Source organism: Solea solea, chromosome 15 (assembly GCF_958295425.1).
Source record: "Solea solea chromosome 15, fSolSol10.1, whole genome shotgun sequence".
NCBI classification, from domain to species: Eukaryota; Metazoa; Chordata; class Actinopteri; order Pleuronectiformes; family Soleidae; genus Solea; species Solea solea.
Window position 1 is genome coordinate 19,709,108 of NC_081148.1, and position 27,638 is coordinate 19,736,745.

General features: G+C 38.1%; 2 protein-coding genes and 1 long non-coding RNA gene across 3 annotated transcripts in view; 2 read left to right on the forward strand and 1 right to left on the reverse strand.

Annotated features, from left to right (window-relative positions):
• The window catches only part of zgc:154058 (Transmembrane protein 150A-like), a 41,689-nt gene extending 31,744 nt beyond the window's left edge, over positions 1-9,945 (forward strand). The window contains exons 7-8 of the mRNA XM_058652290.1: positions 4,808-4,985; positions 5,706-9,945. Of these exons, the coding sequence (XP_058508273.1) occupies positions 4,808-4,985; positions 5,706-5,959 (432 nt within the window). The 3' untranslated portion in view covers positions 5,960-9,945. The remainder of the gene's footprint in view (positions 1-4,807; positions 4,986-5,705) is intronic.
• Positions 9,946-10,291: 346 nt separating this feature from the next.
• mat1a (methionine adenosyltransferase 1A) lies at positions 10,292-20,750 on the reverse strand. The gene is made up of 10 exons (XM_058652289.1): positions 20,436-20,750; positions 17,810-17,887; positions 17,424-17,546; positions 16,989-17,101; positions 16,507-16,650; positions 15,135-15,260; positions 14,942-15,034; positions 14,585-14,767; positions 14,368-14,501; positions 10,292-12,511 (listed from the first exon to the last, which is right to left on the reverse strand). The coding sequence occupies exons 1-10, from the start codon at positions 20,509-20,511 to the stop codon at positions 12,409-12,411; spliced, it is 1,173 nt and encodes a 390-aa protein (XP_058508272.1). The 5' UTR covers positions 20,512-20,750; the 3' UTR covers positions 10,292-12,408.
• LOC131474440 (uncharacterized) lies at positions 20,104-20,579 on the forward strand. Its single transcript, XR_009242287.1, has 2 exons — positions 20,104-20,339; positions 20,416-20,579. It is a non-coding gene; the product is annotated as an uncharacterized LOC131474440 (long non-coding RNA).
• Positions 20,751-27,638: the final 6,888 nt, after the last annotated feature.

A 27,638-nucleotide genomic window follows, 5' to 3' on the forward strand; every position in this document is an offset into this window, starting at 1 on the left:
TTGGACGACATACTATACTATGACTTTTTTGTCTCATTTTGGACGACATACAATGCTATGACTTTTTTGTCTCATTTTGGACGACATACTATACTATGACGTTTTTGACCGATTTTTGACGGCATACTATACTATGACGTTTTTGACCGATTTTTGACGGCATACTATACTATGACTTTTTTGTCCATTTTTGGACGACATACTATACTATGATGTTTTTGTCCGATTATTGACGACATACTATAGTATGACTTTTTTGTCACATTTTGGACGACATACTATACTATGACGTTTTTGTCACATTTTGGACGACATACTATACTATGACTTTTTTGTCACATTTTGGACGACATACTATACTATGACTTTTTTGTCACATTTTGGACGACATACTATACTATGACGTTTTTGTCTCATTTTGGACGACATACAATACTATGACTTTTTTGTCACATTTTGGACGACATACTATACTATGACTTTTTTTGTCAAAATTTTGACGACATACTATACTATGACTTTTTTGTCTCATTTTGGACGACATACAATACTATGACTTTTTTGTCACATTTTGGACGACATACTATACTATGACTTTTTTGTCACATTTTGGACGACATACTATACTATGGCTTTTTTGTCACATTTTGGACGACATACTATACTATGACTTTTTTGTCTCATTTTGGACGACATACAATACTATGACTTTTTTGTCACATTTTGGACGACATACTATACTATGACTTTTTTGTCTCATTTTGGACGACATACAATACTATGACTTTTTTGTCACATTTTGGACGACATACTATACTATGACGTTTTTGTCACATTTTGGACGACATACTATACTATGACTTTTTTGTCACATTTTGGACGACATACTATACTATGACTTTTTTGTCACATTTTGGACGACATACTATACTATGACGTTTTTGTCTCATTTTGGACGACATACAATACTATGACTTTTTTGTCACATTTTGGACGACATACTATACTATGACTTTTTTTGTCAAAATTTTGACGACATACTATACTATGACTTTTTTGTCTCATTTTGGACGACATACTATACTATGACTTTTTTGTCACATTTTGGACGACATACTATACTATGACTTTTTTGTCACATTTTGGACGACATACAATACTATGACTTTTTTGTCACATTTTGGACGACATACTATACTATGACTTTTTTGTCACATTTTGGACGACATACTTTACTATGACGTTTTTGACCGATTTTGGACGACATACTATACTATGACGTTTTAGACCGATTTTGGACGACATACTATACTATGACGTTTTTGACCGATTTTTGACGGCATACTATACTATGACTTTTTTGTCCATTTTTGGACGACAAACTATACTATGATGTTTTTGTCCGATTATTGACGACATACTATACTATGACTTTTTTGTCACATTTTGGACGACATACTATACTATGACGTTTTTGTCACATTTTGGACGACATACTATACTATGACTTTTATGTCACATTTTGGACGACATACTATACTATGACTTTTATGTCACATTTTGGACGACATACTATACTATGAGTTTTTTGTCACATTTTGGACGACATACTATACTATGACGTTTTTGTCACATTTTGGACGACATACTATACTATGACGTTTTTGACCGATTTTGGACGACATACTATACTATGACGTTTTTGACCGATTTTGGACGACATACTATACTATGACGTTTTTGACCGATTTTTGACGGCAAACTATACTATGACTTTTTTGTCCATTTTTGGACGACATACTATACTATGATGTTTTTGTCCGATTATTGACGACATACTATACTATGACTTTTTTGACCTATTTTGGACAACATACTATAGTATGACTTTTTTGTCACATTTTCGACGACATACTATACTATGACTTTTTTGTCTCATTTTTGACGACATACTATACTATGAGTTTTTTGTCACATTTTGGACGACATACTATACTATGACTTTTTTGTCTCATTTTGGACGACATACAATACTATGACTTTTTTGTCACATTTTGGACGACATACTATACTATGACGTTTTTGTCACATTTTGGACGACATACTATACTATGACTTTTTTGTCTCATTTTGGACGACATACAATACTATGACTTTTTTGTCACATTTTGGACGACATACTATACTATGACGTTTTTGTCACATTTTGGACGACATACTATACTATGACTTTTTTGTCACATTTTGGACGACATACTATACTATGAGTTTTTTGTCACATTTTGGACGACATACTATACTATGACTTTTTTGTCACATTTTGGACGACATACTTTACTATGACGTTTTTGACCGATTTTGGACGACATACTATACTATGACGTTTTTGACCGATTTTGGACGACATACTATACTATGATGTTTTTGTCCGATTATTGACGACATACTATACTATGACTTTTTTGACCTATTTTGGACGACATACTATAGTATGACTTTTTTGTCTCATTTTGGAAGACATACAATACTATGACTTTTTTGTCACATTTTGGACGACATACTATAATATGACTTTTTTGTCTCATTTTGGACGACATACAATACTATGACTTTTTTGTCACATTTTGGACGACATACTATACTATGACTTTTTTGTCACATTTTGGACGACATACTATACTATGACGTTTTTGTCACATTTTGGACGACATACTATACTATGACTTTTTTGTCACATTTTGGACGACATACTCTACTCTGACGTTTTTGTCTCATTTTGGACGACATACAATACTATGACTTTTTTGTCACATTTTGGACGACATACTATACTATGACTTTTTTGTCACATTTTGGACGACATACTTTACTATGACGTTTTTGACCGATTTTGGATGACAGACTATACTATGACTTTTTGTCTCATTTTGGACGACATACAATACTATGACTTTTTTGTCACATTTTGGACGACATACTATACCATGACTTTTTTGTCACATTTTGGACGACATACTATACTATGACTTTTTTGTCACATTTTGGACGACATACTATACTATGAGTTTTTTGTCACATTTTGGACAACATACTATACTATGACTTTTTTGTCACATTTTGGACGACATACTTTACTATGACGTTTTTGACCGATTTTGGACTACATACTATATACTATGATGTTTTTGTCCGATTATTGACGACATACTATACTATGACTTTTTTGACCTATTTTGGACGACATACTATACTATGACTTTTTTGTCACATTTTGGAAGACATACTTTACTATGACGTTTTTGACCGATTTTGGACGACATACTATACTATGACGTTTTAGACCGATTTTGGACGACATACTATACAATGACGTTTTTGACCGACAAAAAAAGTCATAGTATACTATGTCGTCCAAAATCTGACAAAAAAGTTACAGTATAGTATGTTGTCTAAAATTAGACAAAGAAGTCATAGTATAGTTTGTTGTCCAAAATCAGTCAAAAATGTCACAGTATAGTATGTCGACCATAATCACCCAAAGAAGTCATAGTATAGTATGTTGTTCAAAATCAGTCAAAAAAGTCATAGTGTAGTAGGTCGTCCGAAATCAGTCATAATCATAGTGTAGTATGACGTCCAAAAATGGACAAAAAAGTCATATTTTAGTATGTTGTCCAAAATGACACAAAAAGGTCATAATTTACTATGTTGTCCAAATTTTGACAAAAAAGTCATACTTTAGTATGTCGTCCAAATTTTGACAAAAAAGTCTCATATGACCTGTGGGCCAATGAGCATCTAATCTGGTCAAGGGGGGCGCCGACATAGAGGAAAAAAAGTGGAAAAAACAACTATTTAGTAGCTGGTGGGCAATATAAGTTATTCATTATTATATTAGACAGAATTGCAAAGTAAACGTGCTTGTTTTGATATAAAATGATTCACAATAAAAACATATTTATGATGCACAAAAGAGTTAAATTAAACATTTAGCAAATAATGACGAGGATAATTGTGATTAAAATAGCTTAAATATATGTAATTTCATGAGCGTAATACATTTAATAAAGCAATGATTACAACCGAATGTCTTATTACTATTATAAAAATATTGCCGGCAAATACATTTAGTCTTATATTCAGTCTCTATTCCATCACCTTGCACAGTGATGGGCGGGCCGCATGTAATCAATTGGAGGGCCACATGTGGCCCCCGGGCCACCAGTTTGACAAGTCGCTTTGGATAAAAGCGTCTGCTAAATGACATGTAATGGAATGGAATGTAATGTAAAGTTTAGTATGTCGTCCAAATTTTGACTAAAAAGTCATAGGTATGTCGCAACAGCAAGAATTTTGAAGAGGCAACCTTTCGATCTGGAGTCAGACACTCTACTGTTGCGCCACAGAGTTACACATATAGTCCGATAGATGCTTGTTGTGTGACTGGGGGGAAGTCTGCCATCTCTGATTGCCTTGTTTAGGAAATGTAGTGGAGTAAAAGCAAAATTTGCTAGAAATATAAGTAACAAAGCAAAGCACAGATACATGATACGTATTTTCACTTTGTTACATTACAACACTGACAATGAGAACTTTTTATCTTACAACTAAAAAAGAAATAAGCCTTAAAACAAAGAATTATACAACAATCAATAAGAAGAGTCCACAGTTTGTGTCTTACCCTCTTCTGATCATTTCCCATGTGGTGTATCAGCGGTCTCAGCTACTAAAATGCTGAGTCACTCTTTTGTCTCTGACGTGACCTGTCCTTGTCCCTCACCTTGTCCTTTTGTTTGTCATGTGACAGGTGGATAATGCCAAGATTCTCCACTATGTCGGAGCAGGAGTTGCCTTCCCCACTAGTATGCTGTTTGTGTGCCTGCAGTCAGCGCTGACTTACCGACTGGCCAAGACCCAGGGCGAGTACAACGTGGCCCACCTCCGGCTCTGCATGACCCTGCTGGCCTTCGTAGCCTTGGTGCTCAGTATCCTCCCCAGCCACACACAGATGGCAGGCTTCAAAGCTATCAAGTGCTTTAGATTCCAGTGAAGTGCTGCCAGTCTGATTTAAAACGGGGAGACATGTCATCGAGATAGTATCACAGCAGCAGTTTCAGTGTCACATCCTGTCCCCTGTTTTTATGGGGCATTTTTACAGCCATGTGTAAGAGTAGAGTGATAGAGGCCATGTCCTCAAGTGCTTCAATCTGTTTAACTACATGCTGTAAAGTCTCTGGTGATAGACCTGGTTGAAGGGATTACATTTAAATTTCACACCCATACATGCATCTTTACTTAATAGCTGAGATTTGGATTAAAAGATTCATAAATATTTGCGCTGCTGTGGTAAATAATTTACCTGTTGAACAATCTGGGATATAATCTGGTGTTATTTTTGAGACTTGACCTTTTTTTTGCATTTTGATCTAATTATACTGTACCTACTTATACTAACTGTTCTTAGACCCAAAAGGTCATACCACGTACTTCTACTAATTCATCAGGCTGATAATTGATCCTGACAGGTGGGAAATTAAAACATGTTATTATCACTTCCATGTCCTTACCTGTACATTAGCCAACATAGGTTTCATTATTATTATTTTTACACTTATATAATGTTTTCAAATGAGTCGATGTAAAAATGTTATTCAATTAATGTTAAAGTCAGGCCAGTTTAGACTTTTCCTTAACAGTGTTTTCAGGTGGTGTGTTCTTCTGCCAGGAGAGCTTTGTCCTGCAGCACGCATCTGCCATCTTTGAATGGGTCTTCTGTGTCATCATCATGCTGTTTTACGGGACGTTTGCCTTCGAGTTCGCCAGCATGTCGGGAGACACCATGGCGGTGCTTGCTAGAGGTGGGGCACTGGGATCTGCTGGGAGAGAACTCAAGGTGGATGCTCTGGGAGGACACACACAGTCACATCCACTCCAGCCCGAAAACATGTCCATACTGTAGACCGTCGACATCTGGATGCCACACAGATGGCTTGTTTTGATCCTTGGAAACTCTGGTTGTAGAATGAGTTTAATTATTCATTTCCAGCCACATATGTCTGAAGCTTTGAAGAAAACAAGGCCAGTGCAGTAGCCTGTTAATGGCAGAGTGGATTTTACAGTTTTAGCCCAAGGAGAGGAGATGTGCTGCCACAGTGGAGGGAGCTCAGCGTCTATTGATTGTGTGTCTCTTAAGAACTTGTTGCATTTTGCACATTGCGCGGGTGTGAAAACCGAATTCTCACCAACTCAGCCCTTTAATAAAAAGGCAAAAGCATTTTGTTAATCAGGCTAAGAAAATGTGCACTTACCCCCTGAGATTCTGTCACTTGTTTCAATCAGCGGCTTCGGGGCCAGTTCAATTTCACTGCCACGATGCTTTTCGCTGTTAAGGAGTGAAGGCCGCAGGGCGGCCTGGCTGACAGCGGTGAGGCTGAGTGAGAGGAGATTGTAAATGGAGGTTACAGTCAGAGGTCAGGCGTGTTTTCCTCAAATAGGAATGGTTGAACACAATAAATCCAGTCTATAAAGGTTTCAGAATGTACTTGAGATAGAACAGAGCAGCAGCAGAAGCAGCAATCATTTAAACCTCCTTTTAAGCAATATTTTTGATATTAACAAATCAAATAATTGTAATGTCATAGCCTTGTGCCGAGTATTAAACTCCACTAGAATGTACATTCTCCTCCACACATGTTTTAGCTTCTTTAATCTGACATATAGTTGACTGTCAGTAGAGGAACTGGATAACCACAACTGAACTGAAAGTGAGTATTGGACTCATATTTTTAGATGGCCATTGGAACAATAACATAGTAGTTACAGAAATGAACCAAACTAGCTTCTGGGTTTTTTTTTTTGGTAATAGAAATGTCCTCATGCAGCTTTTTAATTCCCACCATCAACGTATGCAAACCAAGTACCATCGGAAATGCACACTTCCCAGACAAATCGATGTGTCGCATCGTTATTTCATCTGCACATGAAATATCTGGTGCCTCGTGAAGGCAAACCTTCATTAATCATGTTGTTAGGATCAATACACCATAAACTTTGCATAGTATTTGATTATTGAATTTCCGCTCTGTAGATTTCTGCCAAAGAATATGAAAGCGAGGTGACGCGGTGTCCAGAGGCCAAGTGCGTACCAGCTAATTCAAGCCAGAGCACTGGGCTTATTGAGTTTAGTGACGAGGCATCACATGTGTTTTTAGGCCCTGTGGTCAGAGACCTGCATCAGATTTTTCCCCCGACAAGGAAGAGCAGAACATGCTCTTATTGTTTGAATCGCAGAAGTCCAGCTGGTGCAGCAGGACAAAGGGAAAAAGGAAGTATTTATGTATGTAATGAGACATAAGTGAGATAAATTGTGCAGCTTTTGTTGCAACTGTTCTCCGTTTTGTGCCAAATTATCAGTCTGGGTTGTGGCGTTGGCGCTAAAACGCTAAAGGCCTTATTGTCATCGTTCCCCCCACGAATTGAGTTGTGACTATGAAAAATGAAAGCAATAAGACAGAAGGCATGGCTTCACTTAGTGGAGGAGTAGGCAAAGAATGTTGCACAAACACATACGAGTGCCAGGAATACCAAAGCAGAGCTTTTGGCACCACAGATCCATTCCACACGGGGAAAAAAGCAAAAGAAAAAAAAGCTTAACATGTCAATGTCTGTCAGTCTATTTTGGCCTTGTGGTTTGTTGTGTTTCTGTTCAGATGTTCAAATATTCATATGTATTCATTGACTTTTGTTGTAACAGTGTTACTGTTTATAATTCACACCTCTGTGAAACATTAACACACTTTAGTAATCGAAGTAAATAGATGTTTTACAGCAGTAACAGTTTTAAAGGTCCAGTGTGTAGCATTAGTGACATTTAATGGCACGCCAGGGAACTACTGTGTCCCTCGCAGAGCCGGTACAAGCGAGCTAAATGGCTGCTTGTGGCGAAAAAAAAAAACCCATTTTAAAACATGTTCAAATCTTAAGATATCTTTAACGATTGGCAAAGTCATTAAACTGATGTTTAATTCAAGTTCAGTATCTCCACTACTTGAATACGAAAGTGCAAATTAATACTAGGCCACTTTTGTGATTTTACTGCCCACTAAGGGAAGGAAACATAAACAAGAGTGACACTGGTTTTGTGTAAACAACACAACTATCATTAATGCAATTTAAAGTCTTACATTGGTATCAATAACAGGCGAGCACTGGCGACTCTGAGGTGGTGGAATGGGCGGCCCCATAAAAGCTTAGGCAGAGGAGGTTTCCACTTTCCCCATCTTCATTTCCTCCGTTAGCTTCTGTTTCAAATCACTCTGACTGGTTTTGTCCATTGGATGGTGAAGAGGGTGACCGTCACAAAGCAAGGCCCCATTTTAAGCACATATAAAACGCTTGTCCTAAGGCAAGGAAAACACATGCAGTTTTATTTTAAACTCGCTGTACACTTAAGCAAACATACTTGTGGTTAGTTTGTTCAGTTTCTGCCAATGAAACCTCCCTAAATGTTACACACACTGGACCCTTTAGAAAGCTGACTTGCGTGTAGTGATTTGCCTCACGTCAGGTAGAGGTTTTGTAAGCACCGGTGTTGCAGATCTGCCACAGAGCGATTTTCCCTCTGACTGAATGTATGAATACTCCCAACAAGACTGAACGTGAAGAGCTTGTGCTTGTTGCACTGCGGAATGAGCTGAAAGGTCAACGCTGATCACCTGCCTCTCTCTACTGGTCCAACTGATCATTGCATTCACTGGTTTTTCACAGGTTTGGTTGGGGTGACATATTTTTGTTTTATATCCACATTTATTTAAGGTCCAGTGTGAAAGATTTAGGTGAAATTGAATATAAAACATTTTACTGACCTTTTTTTTTTTTTTTATTTGACTGTCATGTTGGATCACCTTCTGAGTTTTAAAGCTCCAGTGTGTAACCTCTGTTCTGACTCTCGGTCCATATTCCAACCGTTCTCTTTCAACATTGGTTTTGGTATCTCGTTAACTCACTCACTGCTTCAGAGAACCAGGTTAATTCCTGAACCCATAGCTCTAGTTCAACATTGTTTCAGAGAACTGGGGGATAATTCTTTGACCTAAGGTTTGCTGCCGTCTCACTTTACTAGCGTAGCTGTTATGCCTCTGCCTTAAACTTGTTCAACAAAAAAATATTCTAACCGGTTCTTCCTCTCGAACCGTGACATCATCATGTGTCATATTCTGTGTTGTGAAGAAGAGCGGGAAGTAGAGGAATTAGGGAGGAAAAAGTGCCGATGTTGTGTTGAGTAATATCCCCCCACGTTGGTTCCTCTTAATCTGGTGTGAACACGGGCTGCTTCGCCAGAAAGCACCAAGGTTCTGAGACTCCAGAACCAGAACCATCTGCGTCAACTGAAGGCTACCACAGATTCACCTACATGCAACTTCACCCGTAGATGTTGCTGAGTCCTACACACTTTTAATTTTCAGATTGTTTCACCAGCCTGACCTTACGGCCATACGTTGTTTCTATCACATGTAGTTTTCTAAATAAAAACATTTAAAAAGTATATTAAATGTAAAGCCAAAACACAGGTGCTCCTCATGCTGCTCTTACAAGAAATATTGTCACTATGCATTATTTACGAAAGGTGTTTAATTTACTTTACAGTGTATTATGAATGTTAGAAATCTATGCATTTTGTTCCACTTAAAATACCAGACAGAATATTACTGAAGCATCAGCTGCTCGGCCTCCTTTTCATTTCATTTCATATCCGCCCCCCAGCCCTGTCCTTGTTTACTGATCTTTCCGATCTTTGCACTCAGGTAATTGTTACGACACCAGTGAACTGTTAGCTTCTGCCTTTTGTTTTTGTTTTAATGGAATTCGCGTCCTGTATATTTGTTCAGCGTAGCATAGGTGTGACGACACTCCTCCGTCACAGTTGCAGGACCCGTTGGTATAACAGATTATTTTTTTGGTTTATGGAGACTCTGGTAACGCTGAATTAAAAAAAAATAAACATTCCTCATGTGTTAGTTTGTGAGAATGCTTCTGCTGCTCACACAAACTATAGCTCACTCACATACACATCACAGCGGACGAGAGCATTCTGGCAAACTAACCTCAGAAATCTGTTACTCGAGACCCAAATCTACTCCGATAAAATGCAAAACTGCTCCCTATGTGCCTTATGTGTTATTTTGATAATAAAAACCAAAGAGGTTAAGGTTTATAAATTTCTATTTTCATGAAAAGTCATATATGATTGTATGTGTATGCCTTAATGTTAAAAAAATAAATAAAATAAAAATGAAGCTTAAAAGAAAAGAATCTTTATTTTTCACTCCATGCACATGTAGAGGTCCACATCAAGAGTTTATATCTTTAATTGTTTTTAATTATTTACATTGTCCAGTTTCTCTGGCAACAAAGTGGGTAGGATATGACAAAGATTAACACATTAAACAGAGGAAAACCTCTCTTACAAAAACAATGCTGGCTGCAGAAGCGAGCCTGGATTGTTGCCACGTGAACCTCTGAAAACCTCTACTTCCTGTGTTTCCGGGAGAACAATTACTGTGATTTAAGTTCAATATTCTTTATATTTATTGAGAAATATCTTCACAAATACACCTTTTTTTAAAGACTGTCTCGTACATTATACAAGATGTTTTGGGGGGTAAAGCAAACTTCACATAGAATAACAAAATATTACTTAAAGAACCTCCAAAGTAAAGAAGAAGTGAAGCGAGAGGAAATGTTTCTCTGTCAGATATTAACTTGATTAACTTAACCTTAAAACAAAGTGCAGCAGCTGTAAGACACTAGTGGTTCAATGTTTGAGGCTGAACAGATGTGTAACTTGTGTTATTTGTGTAAGTGAGTCACAATAACAGAAGAAAAAAACAGCCAACAGTGAGTTGATATGAGAACAAAATGAGTTGAGAAAACATAAGACTGAACGGCTACTTCAGATTTCATTTTAATTGTAGCATCATTTAAGAGATAAAAGAGTCCTAACGTTAAAAAGGATTTGTCCGGTGGTTGTAACAACACACGTTACAAAATAAGACTTTTTGTTTCCTTAAAAAAAAGAGACCATTTTATAGTACAAAATAAAAATTAAATTAATTTCCATCTAAAGCCAAGCCTTTGGTTTAGCAATAATTACACCACTGACATCACAAAATAAAGCACCGTGGTTGTTTTGTGAACATCGTAAAAAGAACCCGCAGCTTTTCACGAAAAACACTAAATGCTGCTCGTGTTTTCTGCCATTCTTTTACATAACCAAGGTCGAGCTGTGACTACGGTGATAGTTTCTATATTTCTAAAGCACCAGTAATTAGATGTTGTTGTTTTTTTTTTATGTTAGGTAGCAATTGTTTACTGAGACGTCTGTGACGGTTCTCAGTCATCTTCAGGAGTTCAGCTGTAGGTAAACTGGACTTGCTCGAGTTAAGATTAAGACGTTTCACCTCATCCAAGAGGCTTCTCCACTTCTGACTAACTGGTGCACATTTACAAGTATTTAACCTCTAATTCTGAATACGTGACGAGAGCAACAACTGTCTTCTCTGGCCAGCATGGTTTGAAAGGAGAAGGAGGAACCATCACGCAACAGAGGAGGTGGTCCAGGACACTATATCAGGCATCTCACGAGAATCAACAACCTGAAACTGGGTCAGAGGAGTTAAAGTAGCGACTGAGTGGATTCACGTCCCCCTCCAGGTTGACAAATTCAAATCAAATCAAATTACGTGGGAGCCAATGGGAGCGGAGCTTAGCGGGGTCGTTAAAATATAACTAAAAACCAAGGGTGTAGGTTTGTGTGTATGGACAGCGGTCCCCATGTCCCCATCAATATTTGGAGAAAGCCACATTGTCCCTTTCCAATATTAGAGACAGGGCGATGTGTATGTGTGTGCAAGCGCTGGGAGCGAGCGGGTTTTTACGAGCGTCAGTGAATGCATCACAGTCGAGCAGATTTAATGTGAAACAAATAAGACATAAGTGAAACCTCTGTTAGGGTTTGTGAGGTTTCTGACATAAGGGGCGCGTTCCAGTTGAAACCGCCGACTACAACTAGAACGCATCATAAATACCTGGATTTCTCTAACAGTCAGAACTGAGGGATCCTCTTGGATGAGAGTCCAGCTTCCTACAGCTAACGCCTGAAGAAAGTTACTCTGCAATGTCTCTCTTCTCGTTTGGGGAGAAAGTCCCACTTAACATCCGTTTGGCTAAAACCACTTTTTATGATTATCCTCTCATCTCCTTAAGGATAACTCATCGCTCTGTTTGGCTTTGGTTCTCTTCCTGTTTTTTTTTGGGGGGGGGGGGTTCTAAACATCATCTGTCAGCAGCTGGGGTTGGCGGTGGTAGCTCACAAACAGTTGTTGGTCAGGGCGAGCAGATGTGGCAGATTTAGAAGACGAGCGGTTTGGGCACCTCCCATGTAAACTCTGGTCGGCCGAAGTGGCCATAACAGGCGGTTTGCTGGTAGATTGGCCTCTTCAGGTTCAGTTCCCTGAAAGTGAGAACACAGAAGAAACCACTCATCAGTTCCCCTAAAACCTCTCACATCTGCACATGAAAACTATCATTTTGTAGTGATTTCATGTCACTTAATCCTGAAAAGCTGCCCGTCAACCAAGAACATAATGAGGTGTTTCGTCAAATATGATCCTCTATTGTGAATGTGAGGCCACAGGATGTTTATCAAAGGAAATAATGCCATTTCAATTTAAAATGGCTTTCTATAAATATTTAGAGCTCAATTACAAAACTGATTATTCAATCCATGTTCACCTGCAATACCACAACAGTCCAACAGGGGGCTGTGGCACACAGGTTGGAAATCACTGAGCCAATGCATACAATAGGATTTATTTAGGATTTGTTATTTAGAGCAGATGTTCTCAGTTTGATTTGACGGCAGGGAGCAGACAGCAGGTGTCATGTCTCTATCAGACCAGTGGAAAAGAAGAGGGCGCCAGAGAACTGAAAGTAATTTACTACTACTGTCATGTTTTAAAATATATCAAACATAGGAAAAGCATCATTTAGCCTTAAGCTCTGTTTAAAACCCATGGAAACTCACACATGGCGGTTTTTAATGTCTTGCTGTTTTTTTTTGTGGTGCTGTTTTTAGATTTTTAAATATGAATTCCTTTGTGATACTGAATACAATGTTTGACATTTGCAGAAAGAAAACACACAATGTTGTGCAGTAGACCTTCAGGTTTCTGTGGCTCTCTGCTAAATGTATAGAATCATCTTGTAAAAGGTTCACTGCAAACAATTAAAAACTCTTTGGTTCCCTCTTGTGTTTGTATACAAACACAGCAGAGGATGAATAGCCCCAAACAAGAAGACTGCAATTAATCCCATTATTCATTATCTGTGAATTTTGATTAAACATTTACCCTAGTAAAACACTAAAAGATAAAATGTAATTCACTGATAATCACTGAATGATATAAACAAGATGAAAACATGAACATATGTGGATTCTCATAAAAAAAGCATAGAAACCAATGATTAAATAATTAATTTTCTTTCCAACTACTAATGTATTTTTTCTCTCTTTATTCTCGAAAGATTATGACTTTATTCTTATAATATTACGACTTTATTCTCGAAGGATTACGACTATATTCTCATAATATAACAACTTTACTCTCGAAATATTGCGACATTATTAATAATATTACGACTTTTTTGTCGAAAGATTATGACTTTATTCTCATATTACAACTTTATTCTTGAAAGATTACGACTTTAATCTCGAAACATTACAACTTTACTCTCATAATATTACAACTTTATTCTTGAAAGATTAAGACTTTATTCTCATAATATTACGACTTTATTCTTGAAAGATTAAGACTTTATTCTCATAATATTACGACTTTATTCTTGAAAGATTAAGACTTTATTCTCATAATATTACGACTTTATCCTTGAAAGATTACAACTTTATTTTCATAATATTACGACTTTATTCTCGAAAGATTAAGACTTTATTCTCATAATATTATGACTTTATTCTTGAAAGATTAAGACTTTATTCTCATAATATTACAACTTTATTCTCGAAAGATTAAAAAAAAAAAAAAGAATTCTTAAATTTGGCCCTAATACTCGTAGGAATAAAAGTTTGAATGCCAATTTTACATTGGTCTGGTCTTTTCCTTGGATAAATACGCTTTTTTTGATTACACTACAAATAGGTAGACATTTTTAAAAGACTGTTACTAATAAAAAAAAACCTCTCTGGGAATGACTGTACTAATGAATGAACTGTTGCGTCTCAACCTTTATTCATTTACGAGCGGACGCACAGTGAACAGAGGAACACAAAGGTCATAATCACGTGTTTACCTGACAATGACTCCTGGCCGCAGGTCAAAGTTCTTGTTGACAATACGGAGCAGCTCTGTCTCTGATTTCTTGGAGGAGCCATAGGTGAACAAGGAGACGGACAGAGGGTGGGCCACTCCGATAGCATAAGACACCTGTGACACACCCACAGGCAGGAGTTAGGGTTTGATGCTTTTAAAAAAACACTGGCGAGGCTTAAACCTTTTACTGCACACACCTGAACCAGAACTCTCCTGCACAGTTTGGCTTTGACCAGAGACTTGGCCACCCAGCGTGCGGCGTACGCAGCCGAACGGTCCACCTTTGAGAAGTCTTTGCCGGAGAACGCTCCACCTCCGTGAGCACCCCAACCTCCGTATGTGTCTACGATGATCTTCCTTCCCGTCACGCCAGCATCACCCTGGTGGGCAAAAACATACATATGTACTGTGTATATATACATATATGTACTGTGTATATATACATATATGTATATGTATATATACATATATGTATCTATATATATCTGTATATATTATAGATTTATATAGTCATTTATATAGTTTGCTTCTGAAAACATGTTTTTTCTTTTCACCTGAGGTCCTCCGATGACGAAGCGTCCACTTGGCTGCAGGTGGTAGATGGTCTTGTCGTCCAAATATTTAGCAGGAACCACAGCATTGATCACCTGACAGGATCAATGAAAAACATTAAAACCAAGGGTATGATATGATATCTTTAATGTAATTTCACTGTGAGACACACGCGTGTGTTTCACAGTTCTCTACCTTCTCCTTCAGGATTTCCCTCTGGTCCTCAAGGGAGATGAAGTCATCGTGCTGGACAGAGACCACGATGGTGTGAACTCTTTTGGGGATGACGGCGCCTTCATGCTGCTCGTAGTGCACTGTCACCTGTGTGGCAGACCAATCATTCTCCTTAACTGTCATTTGTGGGATTCCCTGCTGCAGCAGCTTCTGCAAACTGTACAAATACTTTGTTCCTGTACTTAAGTACAAAATTCACGTATCTAGCAACCTACATATGACATGGGACAAAGAGACAGGAGACATTTTGTCTGACTGAAGCTGCAGATCAGCTGCTGCAGACACGGGTGGCTTTTTATGTTGAAGTCTCACAGTAGCCAGTGTTAATCTGATTTTCCTCAGCTGGCACTGGAATAAATCTCTTGGAATACACCCAGAGTAGAAACAATAATCTAATTCACATTGTGGCCAAAATTATGTTGTGTTTGTTATTAACTTGTGCATGTGCTGTGATAATAGACTCCTCGTCTTCCTGTTCTCTGAAGGGACATCCATGCAGAAGTAAAAATATACAGAGGACAAGTCTACAAGTGACTTTTTTACTTCATTTACAACAAGTTAATGGTCTCCATCGCTAAGTTTCAGGTCTTTTTAGTAAGAAAATGGTGTCAGTTGTTTGGTAAATTATGTTCTCATTTAGAGGAAAAGTGTGATTGACAGCTGTATCATCCATCATCATACGTGTCCACCTGATTCTACGGAAGCGTATTGCATTCACCTAAAATCATTTTTAAAAATCATGTTTTTACAAGATTTTCTTTTTCGGGGTCTGTTTTAACAGTAATTTTTTGGGGGGTCAGTTTTTATGAGATTTTTTTCTGGTCTGCTTTTACAAGATTTTTTCTTTCAGGTCTTTTTTACGAGAGATTTTTTTTTCTGGTCTGCTTTTACAAGATTTTTTCTTTCAGGTCTGTTTTTATGGGATTTTTTGGGGTCTGTTTTTACGAGAGTTTTTTTCGGGGTTTGTTTTTCTGTGTATGTGTGAAGTTTGGCTACTGTTGAAACAATTTACAGCAGGATTTTGAAAAAAAAAAACCTCAATGTTACATTAAGTTTTTTGATATTATATAAACCATAGCTACAACAGGAAGTAGCCACACTCCTTTTTTTGCTTTCAGCTTCTTCCTGTCTCGGGGTCGCCACAGTGGATGATCCGCACACATGATTTGGCAGAGATTTTTTACACGGGATGCCCTTCCTGATGCAACCAATTAACAATGAGCAAAGGGGATTGGGTACCTTGCTCAGGGGCACCCCAGCCCTTGAGCTGGCAGGTACTCGCCCCGGCAACCTTAAGTAGCCACACTCCTCACATGCTCGGCTGTGACCTCACCTGTGTTTTGGAGTCGGGACGCAGCCAGGGGACGGTGCCGTTGCGTCTGAGCTCAGCCATCTTTGCGTTGAGCTTGTGGGCTAACATGATGGTGAGAGGCATGCACTCCTCGGTTTCATCTGTGGCATAACCGAACATCAGACCCTGAAGAGACACAGAGAGAGAGAGGGAATCAGAGTGGGAACAGAAAGATCCACAGTGTAGTGACACAGAACAGGTAGATAACGTAATAACGCACGGCCACAAAAACAAGGACTTAAATGTGACAAATTGACACAAAAACCTCCACACCTGCAGCTTTTTTGTAGACATTACTACTGATAATAAACCTGAAAACAGTATTATATCGTCTTGTACCTGTCACTTTAAGAGTGAGTCAAACAAACTGTGGTAGCTTTTTTTTTTGTTTCTTCCACTATCAGCCAATCTTCCAGCCGACCTGGTCCTAAGGTCACGTTATCGTTATGTTCCAACAGATGTACCTGGTCTCCCGCTCCAATATCCTCCTCATGTCGGTCAATGTGGACGCCCTGAGCGATGTCTGGACTCTGCTGCTCCAGAGCCACCAGCACGTTACACGTCTTATAGTCAAAACCTGCAGTGACAGAGGGAATCAGTGGAGAGGCCAGACAATTGCCATTTTTTTGTGTATTTCATTGCTTGTTTCTGTGTCTTTGAATATTTCTTCAAGGATCTATGTGAATAAAATGTATCATTATTATTATTATTGTCAGTAGTATTGTTGTTGTCCACTGAGCTACCATGTGTAACTTCTCGTTTTCTTTCGTTCTTTTTATTACTCTGTATTTTAAATGTTATTTTGTTTTTCTACGTTTTGTATTTTTTGAATGAAACGTGTCATACAAATGAAGTGATCTCCAACACGGTCCTGTGTGCACTGCGTCTTATTCTCTCACCTTTGTCCGAGTTGTCGTAGCCGATCTCCTTGATGGCGTCTCTCACCACCTTCTGGTAGTCCACGTTGGCTCGGGACGTGATCTCGCCGCAGAGCAGCACCATGCCGGTCTTACACACCGTCTCTATCAACACAATCGACACATTATATGCAATAAATCCATTTGGACACAAGTTTCAGACTTTGGCCGGCACAATAATACAATAATCTCAACAATGTCTCGCTGACTTGAATTCCCAGTGAGATTCAGGTCAGTGGGTTTATTCTCTGTCGTCTGCAGCGGCGAAAACTCCATGACCTTCATCTTACGCAGCACACGTTTCTCTTTAAATCACTCTTTATTCATGACAGTCACATAAATGGATGCGAGTCGTGACGTTTACTCACCACAGGCCACTTTGGCGTCTGGGTCCTGCCTCAGGTGAGCGTCCAGGACCGCGTCGCTGATCTGGTCACAGATTTTGTCTGCGGAGAGAAGATTCAGATTGATGATGATGATGATGAGGATGATGATGATGATGATAATAATAATAATGACACTTTAATGATCGTGCTGTGATTTCTGGGCTTGTTTACAGAAATCCAAAAAAGCAGGAAATGCATTCTTACACATTTCAAGAGTGAAGTTCCTATATCTATACCAGTATATGTGAGGAATGATGAGAGAGATTGGGAATAAATCTGCCTCCTGGGAAAAGTCTGTAGCTGACTTTGCTCGATTTATTTACACCATAGCATTTTAACGTCGGTGATAATGGTGTTACTTTGACAGCTCAATATTTTCTCAGGTGATACTTGGTATAAAAAAGTTTGAGAACTACTGTGTTAGTGGGATTTGAATGCAACAGCAGCAGCTCCGTCCTCCTGCTAAAGCATCACGACACACGTGTCACATCAGAAATCATCCGGCTACATTGACTCACAGGTGCATATCTATCTCTGGTGTAAAGTGTGTACGCAGGTGGAAAAAAAAAAGCAGAACATATACTGTGACAGGCGTTTGCTCTGTTCCCACACGATGGCCACTATCTGTGGGAACAGCACAGATTTCTGAGTATGTTATCGAGTCAAAATGCATGTGTCGACGACTTCAGCCAAGGCCACGGGTTTCACAGTAAAAGGAACATTTTAAACATTTAAAAAGAAAAAAGATGCAAATCGAACAGTTAAAAAAACAACACAGGGTGGAATGAAATAGCAAAAAAAGTTGTTTTAACTTTAAAATAAACTAAAAATGCAAATAAAACACAACACAGGGTGAAATAAAAAGGAGCTAGTTGAAGGATGTACGTAGTAGGTCGTGGGTAAAGTTTTAGGGTTAGTATAAACTGTGTGTTTGTATTTTTATTTAAATGATGGTGGTATAGTTCTTTGTTTTGTTTGTCTTGTTATTATTGACTGTGTCGTCCTTTTTCCACTCCCAATTGTATATGACTGTAAGTACAACTACCACGTCACAAAAGGCAATAAAAAAGTTAAAATTAGCAGTGTTTTCTGGAAACTTCACCAAACAACATCTATTGTTTTTCACATCACTGCTGCTGCAGCTTATAACACTAATTTTTTCTTTTAATAAACCTTTTTTTTTTGGTTTATTTTACATAACGCGCACATTTGTCATGTTCTGACCTGATGTGTGTGTGTGTGTGTGTGTGTGTGTGTTTACTGATTATCAATGTAACACAGAGGACTTTGAAAGGTTACGCGTTTGTCAAACGATTACGACACACTGACAGAACACGGGTGTAGAGGGTAGAGTGCACTTTAATGTTTATCGTTTAGTTTTAACATAGACAAATAGACAAGCCTCTTTTTTTTTTTAAATGAAACACTCTGTCACTCTGTTTCTCAACGTTATATAATAACAACAATAAAGGCTTATTAATAAGCTGCATTTGACTGGAACTGTTACTTACATGATTACATTCTATCTCTTTTTTTGTCAATTTGAGCTGATTTCATTTTTCGTATTCAATTCAGTGCAATAATACAATTATTTTTTCCCACTTTTGGTGTCTCACATAAACCGGTGAGGGTTGGGCTTTTGTGTGCATGACACACAAAAAAAGAAAGGAAGAAAAGAAATGTCACTTGGTAACACGTGAATGAGTTAACTTTATTCCAACTTAAGCGAGGAAGTGAGTCGTCTCCTCATATTGACGTCCACAGGAGCAGCAGCAGCAGCAGCAGCAGCTCTTATCGGTTAGCTGTTATTGATTAAAGGTTACTTAGTGTGCTACTTACAAATGCCACTCAATGTAAAGTTCTGGCAACATTGGATTGTTAATATTTTGGATTTGACAGACACCGAGTGACATTTTTGTCCTGAATTTGTCAAAAACTTAAACATTACTTTGTCTCAATGGACATTGATGTGATTATTCCACATTTTGCACACTGATGTCAACATGAAAACCTGCAGCTGCAGCGTCCACATGTCCCTCCTGTTCTGACTTTTTCCTTAGCATGCAACCCTACACCACCCTGTCCCTCACACACACACACACACAGTCTGGTATCCATTACTGCAGAGGACATTACATTGATTTACTTAACCATAACTTCTACTACTACTAGCCTTACACTAACTTTAACCTCGTCCAAGCCAAACAACATGCCTTCACCTTCAAATGTAATCATATACGTTACAGGGACTTGTTTTTTGTCCCCATATTGTGAATGTGTAAACAGATTTAGGTCCCCACAACAGTGGTAAATACCTGGAACACACACACACACACACACACACCCATAAGGCAGAGTGAAGGGGGAACCAAGCACATGTTGCTGTGTGAATGGAATACCAACCAGGCTTGGAGCGTAAATACGCAGCACTGTGGAGTTATTTTGGACGTGCACTCGGACTTGTATGGAGTTTATTTAAATATATACACTTCCCGTGTACTTGTGTGTACAGGTGAGCAAAAAAAAAAAAACAAAGTTAAGTTGTTGTTGTTTTCTTGGCAACATTTAACACACTTTTCTTCATGAAGTTGTGCAGCTGGACACTCACCTGGATGTCCCTCTCCCACGGACTCCGACGTGAACATGAAAGAGCCATCGTCCAGAACATCACTTATGTCAGTCATGTTTCTTGTTTTTGTTTGCTTTTTTTTTTGGTTTTCTTTTACAGGATCAGGTGTTTGACAAGACTGTGGTCACTCGCGGGGACAAAAGCTTCCTCGGGTCCAGACTGATCTGAGAGCTGCTTTATATTCCCGCTGCTGGGTCCCTTTAAGACAGAGATGACAGGAGGACAAACAGCCGCGCTGCCAACACAAAGTCTGTCCCACTCAACTCCACGTCCGTGGACACATAGTGCAATATATATATGGCCTTAGCCTTAGGACAGGCACCCACCCACGCACGCGCGCACTCTCTCCCCCTCTCTCTCTCTCGCTCGTTCATTCACACACACACACACACACACGCACTCTCTCTTACTCACTTACTCACGCGCGTGCGCACACACACACACACAATGTAACTCACACACGCGTCATGTGAATCCATGGGGCAGTCCATTCTGGGAGTGAGGGGGGGAGTGGATGATGGGTGGTCATTTCAAAACCTTTTTTAACCCTTTGTGAACAACATGGCTGAAAGAAAATCAAAAATCACAAATAAAATAAAACAACATCGTGTCATAATGAAGAATTTCTTGAATAAAATGTTCAAACTTGGGTTTGCAGTCCATTCATTTGTTTATGTGCTTGTGGAATTTGCCTGATAACATAATTAACACATTCTCTCTCTTTCCTATTATCTTCAAAATAAAGAAAAATGTCTTAAATGTCTTTGGTCCAGTTCCCAACAACTCAACAAGCATGTTTTAGTGTACATACAGTGATAAAACAAATACTTTCATCTTCTTAGAATACTCAATATCAATCTTAAATCTGTCCAATGTCTTCTTCAGTGTGTGTTTTAAAGTCCTGACACTGTAAATGTCCCCCCCCCCCGTCACACCAGTGGAACAGCTCTCTGTTGCTGGGATTTGGCCAGGTTGAGTGGTCATCTGCAGAGGGAGGGAGAGAAACACTTGTTGTTGTTGTTTACTGCTTACATGATGTCATTAGGCTCATATGGTGAAAGAGCAGAAGGTAAACAAACGCACGAGGGCACAACAACTGAAAGGAACTATTTTCCTGGTGTAAATCTGGTAAGTAAAGTATTTTCGCAAAAAATGGTCTCCTTACATAAGTCAGTTAATTACTTTACACTTGCACACGACACAAGCTCAGTCCTTTGAGATCAGTAATTAAGTTCAGAGCAGGCGGTCACCTGTCGTCTAAATGCTCTGTTCCATCCATGTGCGGCCCGAGGCTGTTGTCTCGCTGCACAACTCCAGAAAATCTTAAGCCATTTCCTGAGAGGTGATCGAATAACGGAGATGAGTCCCTGCGATAGCTCGTGGCCTCTCAGGTGATGCAGTGTCTGTGCTTTTGCAGAAAACCCTGCACTATATAATCCCGGTTTGTGCAAGTGATGTTTTTACAGACGTTCAAAACATTCTGTCCGCTCAGACTCACCAGTCTTTGTATAAAAGTACCTCAAAGGGATACATGAGTAAAAGTACAAGTATCTTACCAGAAAATGACTTTGGTAGAAGTTGTATTATAATATTACTTAAGTAAAAGTCTTAAAGTATATGACATGTGCTGCACAAGTCATTTTCTGATGTAAAATATACTTAAGTTTTAGAAGTAAAATGATTAAAAATGTGAGGAGTAAGGATTGAGCCATTGTAGGGTGGTAGGGTGAGTTGTCTTTCAACTGGAAGGTTGTGGGTTACATTTCTAGCTGTGCTAGTCTATGTGTGTCCTTGAGCAAGACACTTAACACCACTTCATTTCCTCTAACTACTACCAAACAAAATCAGAATAAGAAGGAAAGTTGGTAATGGTCTGTATTATATAGAGCTTTACCTAGTCTTGATGAGGCTTTACACCCATTCACCCATTCACCCATTCACACGCTGCAACATGTTATGTTAAGTGTCTTTCTCAAGGACACATAGAGCCAGGAATTGAACCCATAACCTTCCAGTTGAAAGACCACTGACCTACCATGGCTCAATCCTAACTCCTCAATTTTTCAAGTACATTTTATATCAGAAAATGACTTTTGATACTTAAGTACAATAAATATCATATACTTTAAGACTTTTACTTAAGTAATATTATAAAAAAAAAAATCTGCTAAGATACTTGCACTTTTACTCAAGTATCCATTTAAGGTACTTTATACAAGACTGGGCACAATTAATATTAAGTGTTGAATGTAAACCAAAGATTCACCGAGCCAAGATTTTCGATAAACATAAACAGACTTTGCTGATATATGGTATATACTGTATTTAAAAAAAACACTAAAGTCATCAAACTACTATGACAAAATTGAGGCCTAATAGTGAACAATTACAAGTTCATTTTTAAATCAAATGTGAAGAGACAGAGGGAAAAACTCAGGTTCAAGTGTTTACTAATGTGGAGAATGAAGGGCGACACCGATATAGTTTGAAAAGTGATCGCTTAAAGAAATAAACAAATTCACTCAAAGGTCAAACTTCAAGCCTCTTCAATTATTGCCGGGCCCACGGAGGCAAACACGGCGGAATGAAACAAACCCAAACTAGATAAAACTGGAGACGGCATGAATATCCTGCCTAAAGCCAATGGGAGCAGAGAGTGAAGTGTGACCTCTGTCCGTGTGTGGATCTACGACTATCACTCTCTCTGGACACATGCAGGAGAAAGGAAAGAAAGAACGGCAAGAAAAGAGAAGAGGGATTTTCTCTGTTTGTGTGCTTTGACTGTAAGCAAGTGTTAATGACTGACCAGGAAAAGTTGTGGTTATTCTGAAAGATAACTGATATCAGAGTTCTCATGCGTCAGCGTGAAGGTTGAGGCGATGGAACACATTCTGGGGGGGGGGGCACATCATCAAACGAGTGCAAGTTCATTTGAAAACATAAAAATAACTGTGTGACAGCATAAAGCATAAAGCATGGATTGTGTATTGATTTTTGAATCATCGGCACATCGAAACTTTGAGGCTTTTCAGGGGGATTAAATAGACAGATTAAAGTCTCCAGAGGTGAAATGTTGGACCTCAGTGTGCAGAAGTTATCATGAACACGGAGGTCACAGGTCAAACCAGGGAAAAACAAGGCTGGTGCAAACAGCAAAGTTGAGACATTTTTCACGGCTGTGAGTGGCTCATAGAAAATCTGATAAATTATAATCCATAAACTAAATCTTACAATTGCTTAATGATTGAAACTGAAGTAGGTAAAGTTTATTTATGTTACTTGTTAACTTTAGTTTTTCAGTGACCTCTTCACATTTTACTGCCTGTTATTAAGCACCATGGATTTTACAGTTAACCTCAATTTGTGGAAAATTGCAAACAAAGTCATTCCCATAGAATATCTAACAGTAAACACTTCTTAAATTTCAGTTTTATTCAGCATCAGCTATATTTGCATACTTACAAACTTTGTCTTTGAGTGACCTGAAAAGCACTATAAAAATCTGATTATCTTATTCTTATCTTATTATCTGATAGATCTAATTATTATTATTAACTCACATTTTTTATCCATTCCAAATTGTCTATTTACTCAGGTCATGAAAAGTATTTGAAAAGCACAGAGGGCAGAATTAGTTTTTTTTAACAAAGCGTGGATGAAACTCAATAAACAACTATTTCTGTAGTGATATTTGAGATAGCCCAGTACGTATTATTTAGGTCTATATAATAACTTTATACTATAAATGGTTTGGTTTTCTTAGGCTGTCCATAATTATAAGTTTGTGTATATACTGTATCTCTTGGCTGCATAAACAGTTGATAGTGACTGGACGTATTTAAACAGATATTATTTTAATCCCAGTTTGGTTGTTGCATTGTCAGGTTAAAACTACTGTGAATTAATGTGTGGTTTGTTTTGGAGCGCAGGTTATTATCACTGTTCTTAATCCTTAATTTCATTCAAATCTGCTCTGCCCTTTATAAGGGGATTTCTGGAATATTTGATAATATTTTGTGACCTCATCATGCAGCAGGTAGATTCTTACCAAACTTTAATGGAAACATAACTTGGTATCACATGTAAAAATGTAATTTGTGGAATGTTTTGTGAATGTGTTTATTTTCTTTTGTATTGAAGTTATAATTAACTTTCTGTGGGGGTTTTGGCATCTTTGAACAAGCCCATAATGTGTGTCTACCAACGAATCCATCAAAACAACACGTCAACGTCTTTGGCAAAGGAGGTTAAATATGATCACTGATGTTTTATAACAATACAATAAATGTATTGGTGAATAATCTGGGAAATCACAATTTTATGTTTGTTTTGTTCTTGCTTTCTTTTAGTTTTGCATGATTTTGTTTTAAAATGAAAAATTCATTTACATATTGATGTTTTTAAATGGTATTTATATGTGGTTTACTAAATTACTAAATCTGAAACTGTTCAAGTAAGAAGAAATATTAAATACAGATATTAGGAGGTAAAGTTATGGAATGAAATGAACACAATGAGGAAGTTCATCTATGCTTTGATGTGTGTGTAAAATGTGTAACTATGAAAAAGTCACGCACCTCTTCTCAGGTGCATCGCAGTAGAAAAGGAAGAGGAATGTGGGAAACATGCCTGTAAAATAATGCACAACAAAACATTTTATACATAATAATATTATGTATTACAAGATTACTTAACAACATAATAATTAGCATTGTTAAGTCCTGACTCTGTTTAATAATCCTGTATAAATATGGATTTTTTTGCATTATATCTGTGTTTTAGAGCATTTTTATGGGGGTTAAACTTCACTTCGACAAGGACAAGGTTGAGACAAGGTTGACAAAGACAGGATGTGTTGGATGATTGATAGATTCATTAATTAATTAACCTCATCCTATAGGAAAGAGGGAGTCGCCAGATTTGGAAGTTCGATAAAATAATAAAAATAAAGGCTGTAGCTGCCGCTCAGATCCTCCTGAACCTTCACCTTTAGAGGCGGACGAGGAAAAATAACTGTGACGTGACGACCTTTGTGTCGCGTCTGTTGTGTAACAAGAAAAATAAACACACCGAGGATCTCCACGATCGTTGTGAAATTATGGAGCCGTGTGGTACTGTGGAATAAAAACTAGGACTGAAACATGACCCAGTTAAAAGGAAATATCAGGAGGACATTCTTTGAAATAAATGTGTATTAATGTGTACCTGTGAACTTAGGTATGTGTGTATATAATTGTGAGGTGTGGCTATTGAGTCTTCTACATGTGTAGTACATCATAAGTAAGATTAAATAAGAGGTAAAAGTTACTTCTCCCTAACCCCTTTAGAACATGAAATATGGTCTTTTTTCGGCATTACATGTTATAAATGAAGAAATAAATAAATAAATTAAGTGTAAACGCACAGAAAAAAATAGGAAAGATAGCTCCATATGCATTTGTCTTTTAATTTCAAATGACATTTTGTGCACAATATCATCTTTTAATATTAAAAGACAAATACATATTGAGCCACAGTGTGCAACACTTAATTTTTAACTTCAAATTTTTCTGTTTCATATCTTTTCTTCATAGTTTAACATCCAGCGTGATGTCAGTTTGATATTAAGAATATAAGAAGTTTCAACATTTAGATTTAGATTTAACATCAACATGTATTTCTGTTCTCGATTCACAGGAAAATTAGCTAAATGTGAACAAAGTGTCATCAAATATTTACACATGGCACCCCATACAAATGTCACATGACTGATATTCTATCTGTATTATTCACATTAAAAAGTTAAATTGTGTGACTTGGTCTCCTCCTTCCTTCCGATTGGCTTCATGAAATGTGTGTCGTCCTGACCCCAGTTGTGCTTCAGTTTAAAAGACACGGGGTCACGGGTTTGGGGTCACATTATGAAGTCAAGAGTCAGAGTCAAACTCGACAGAACAGGATGAGATAAATGGATCCAGGCAGCGTCGGGGGCTGTTAACACTGTTTGTCTTTCTCCAAAGTTCAAGGACATAAAGTTTCCCTCGGCACCTTGTCTTTCTTTGCTCGTCCAGTTAGCAGCCAGTTCCATCTGGATGGATGTCAGAGCAGCCAGACTCAGGTGGATCTCACCGGTCATCAACCTTTTTATTGCGTGGCCAAGAGACTCGTGTGTGTAACGTGTTTTTATGTGAGGAACTCCATATCGATAAAGAGTAGATAATGTACAATGTCATTTCTTTTATCAGTGCTGCCATTAAAGCTGCTAAAGCTTCTGCTATGTTTCTTTGTTAAAGGTTATGTTTTTTTAATGTTGCATGTATCTGACATTTTAATCACAGTATTAAAGAAAGAGCAACATTAACTTTATTCAGAACGCCTGCATGACTCAAAAAGCAGATCTGTGCCTTTAAATGAACAGAGTATAATTACTGTGGTGCTCCCTGTTCTTCTTTTACTACTCTGCACTCAATGCACTGATTGGCTTCACTGGCACAGCAAGAATTCAACATGTCAACCAATACCACAAGCACCGCGTGGAAGGTGGGGTGCAAATCGACTGCTGTGATTGGCTGCAGGTCCTCAAACACTCCTCTCCAGAGGAGCCCTGTCCAAGACCAGGCTGTTCTGTATCTGTGTGTGTATCTTTGTGAGGTCCAAAAAACATACAAACCTATCTTTGTGGGGACATTTTGTATAATTCTCAGAACATTAAACGGCCTTTTCAGAGTTGAGACTTGGTTTTAGGGTTAGAATTGGGTTTTGTTTTGGTTGTGTGTATGTGTGTGTGTGTATGTGTGTAAGGTGTCATTTTATAGTTAGAATTGGGTTTAGGTCAAGGGTTAAGGTTAGGCATTTAGTTGTGATGATTAAAGTTAGGGTAAGGGGCTAGGGAATAAGTTTTCTTGTATTTGTTACCTCTTTAGGACCACTTCTGGTATAAAGACTGACCTCATCAGGACCAGTAGTCCTCGTGGAGACCAAAACCTGGTTCTCCTGAGGCAGAACCTCATTTCTGAGGAGCTGGTTAAATTTAGGGCTAATTTGAATTTTGATTAGGTTAAGGTTAAGGTTAGGCAGGTTATGACTAAGGTTAAGGATAATGCTATGTTTATGCTTTCCAAATGAATGGAAGTAAATATAGTGACCTAAGACGACTAGTTGTGTCCTCACTAAAATATAAAAACAAGTTTGTGTGTGTGTGTG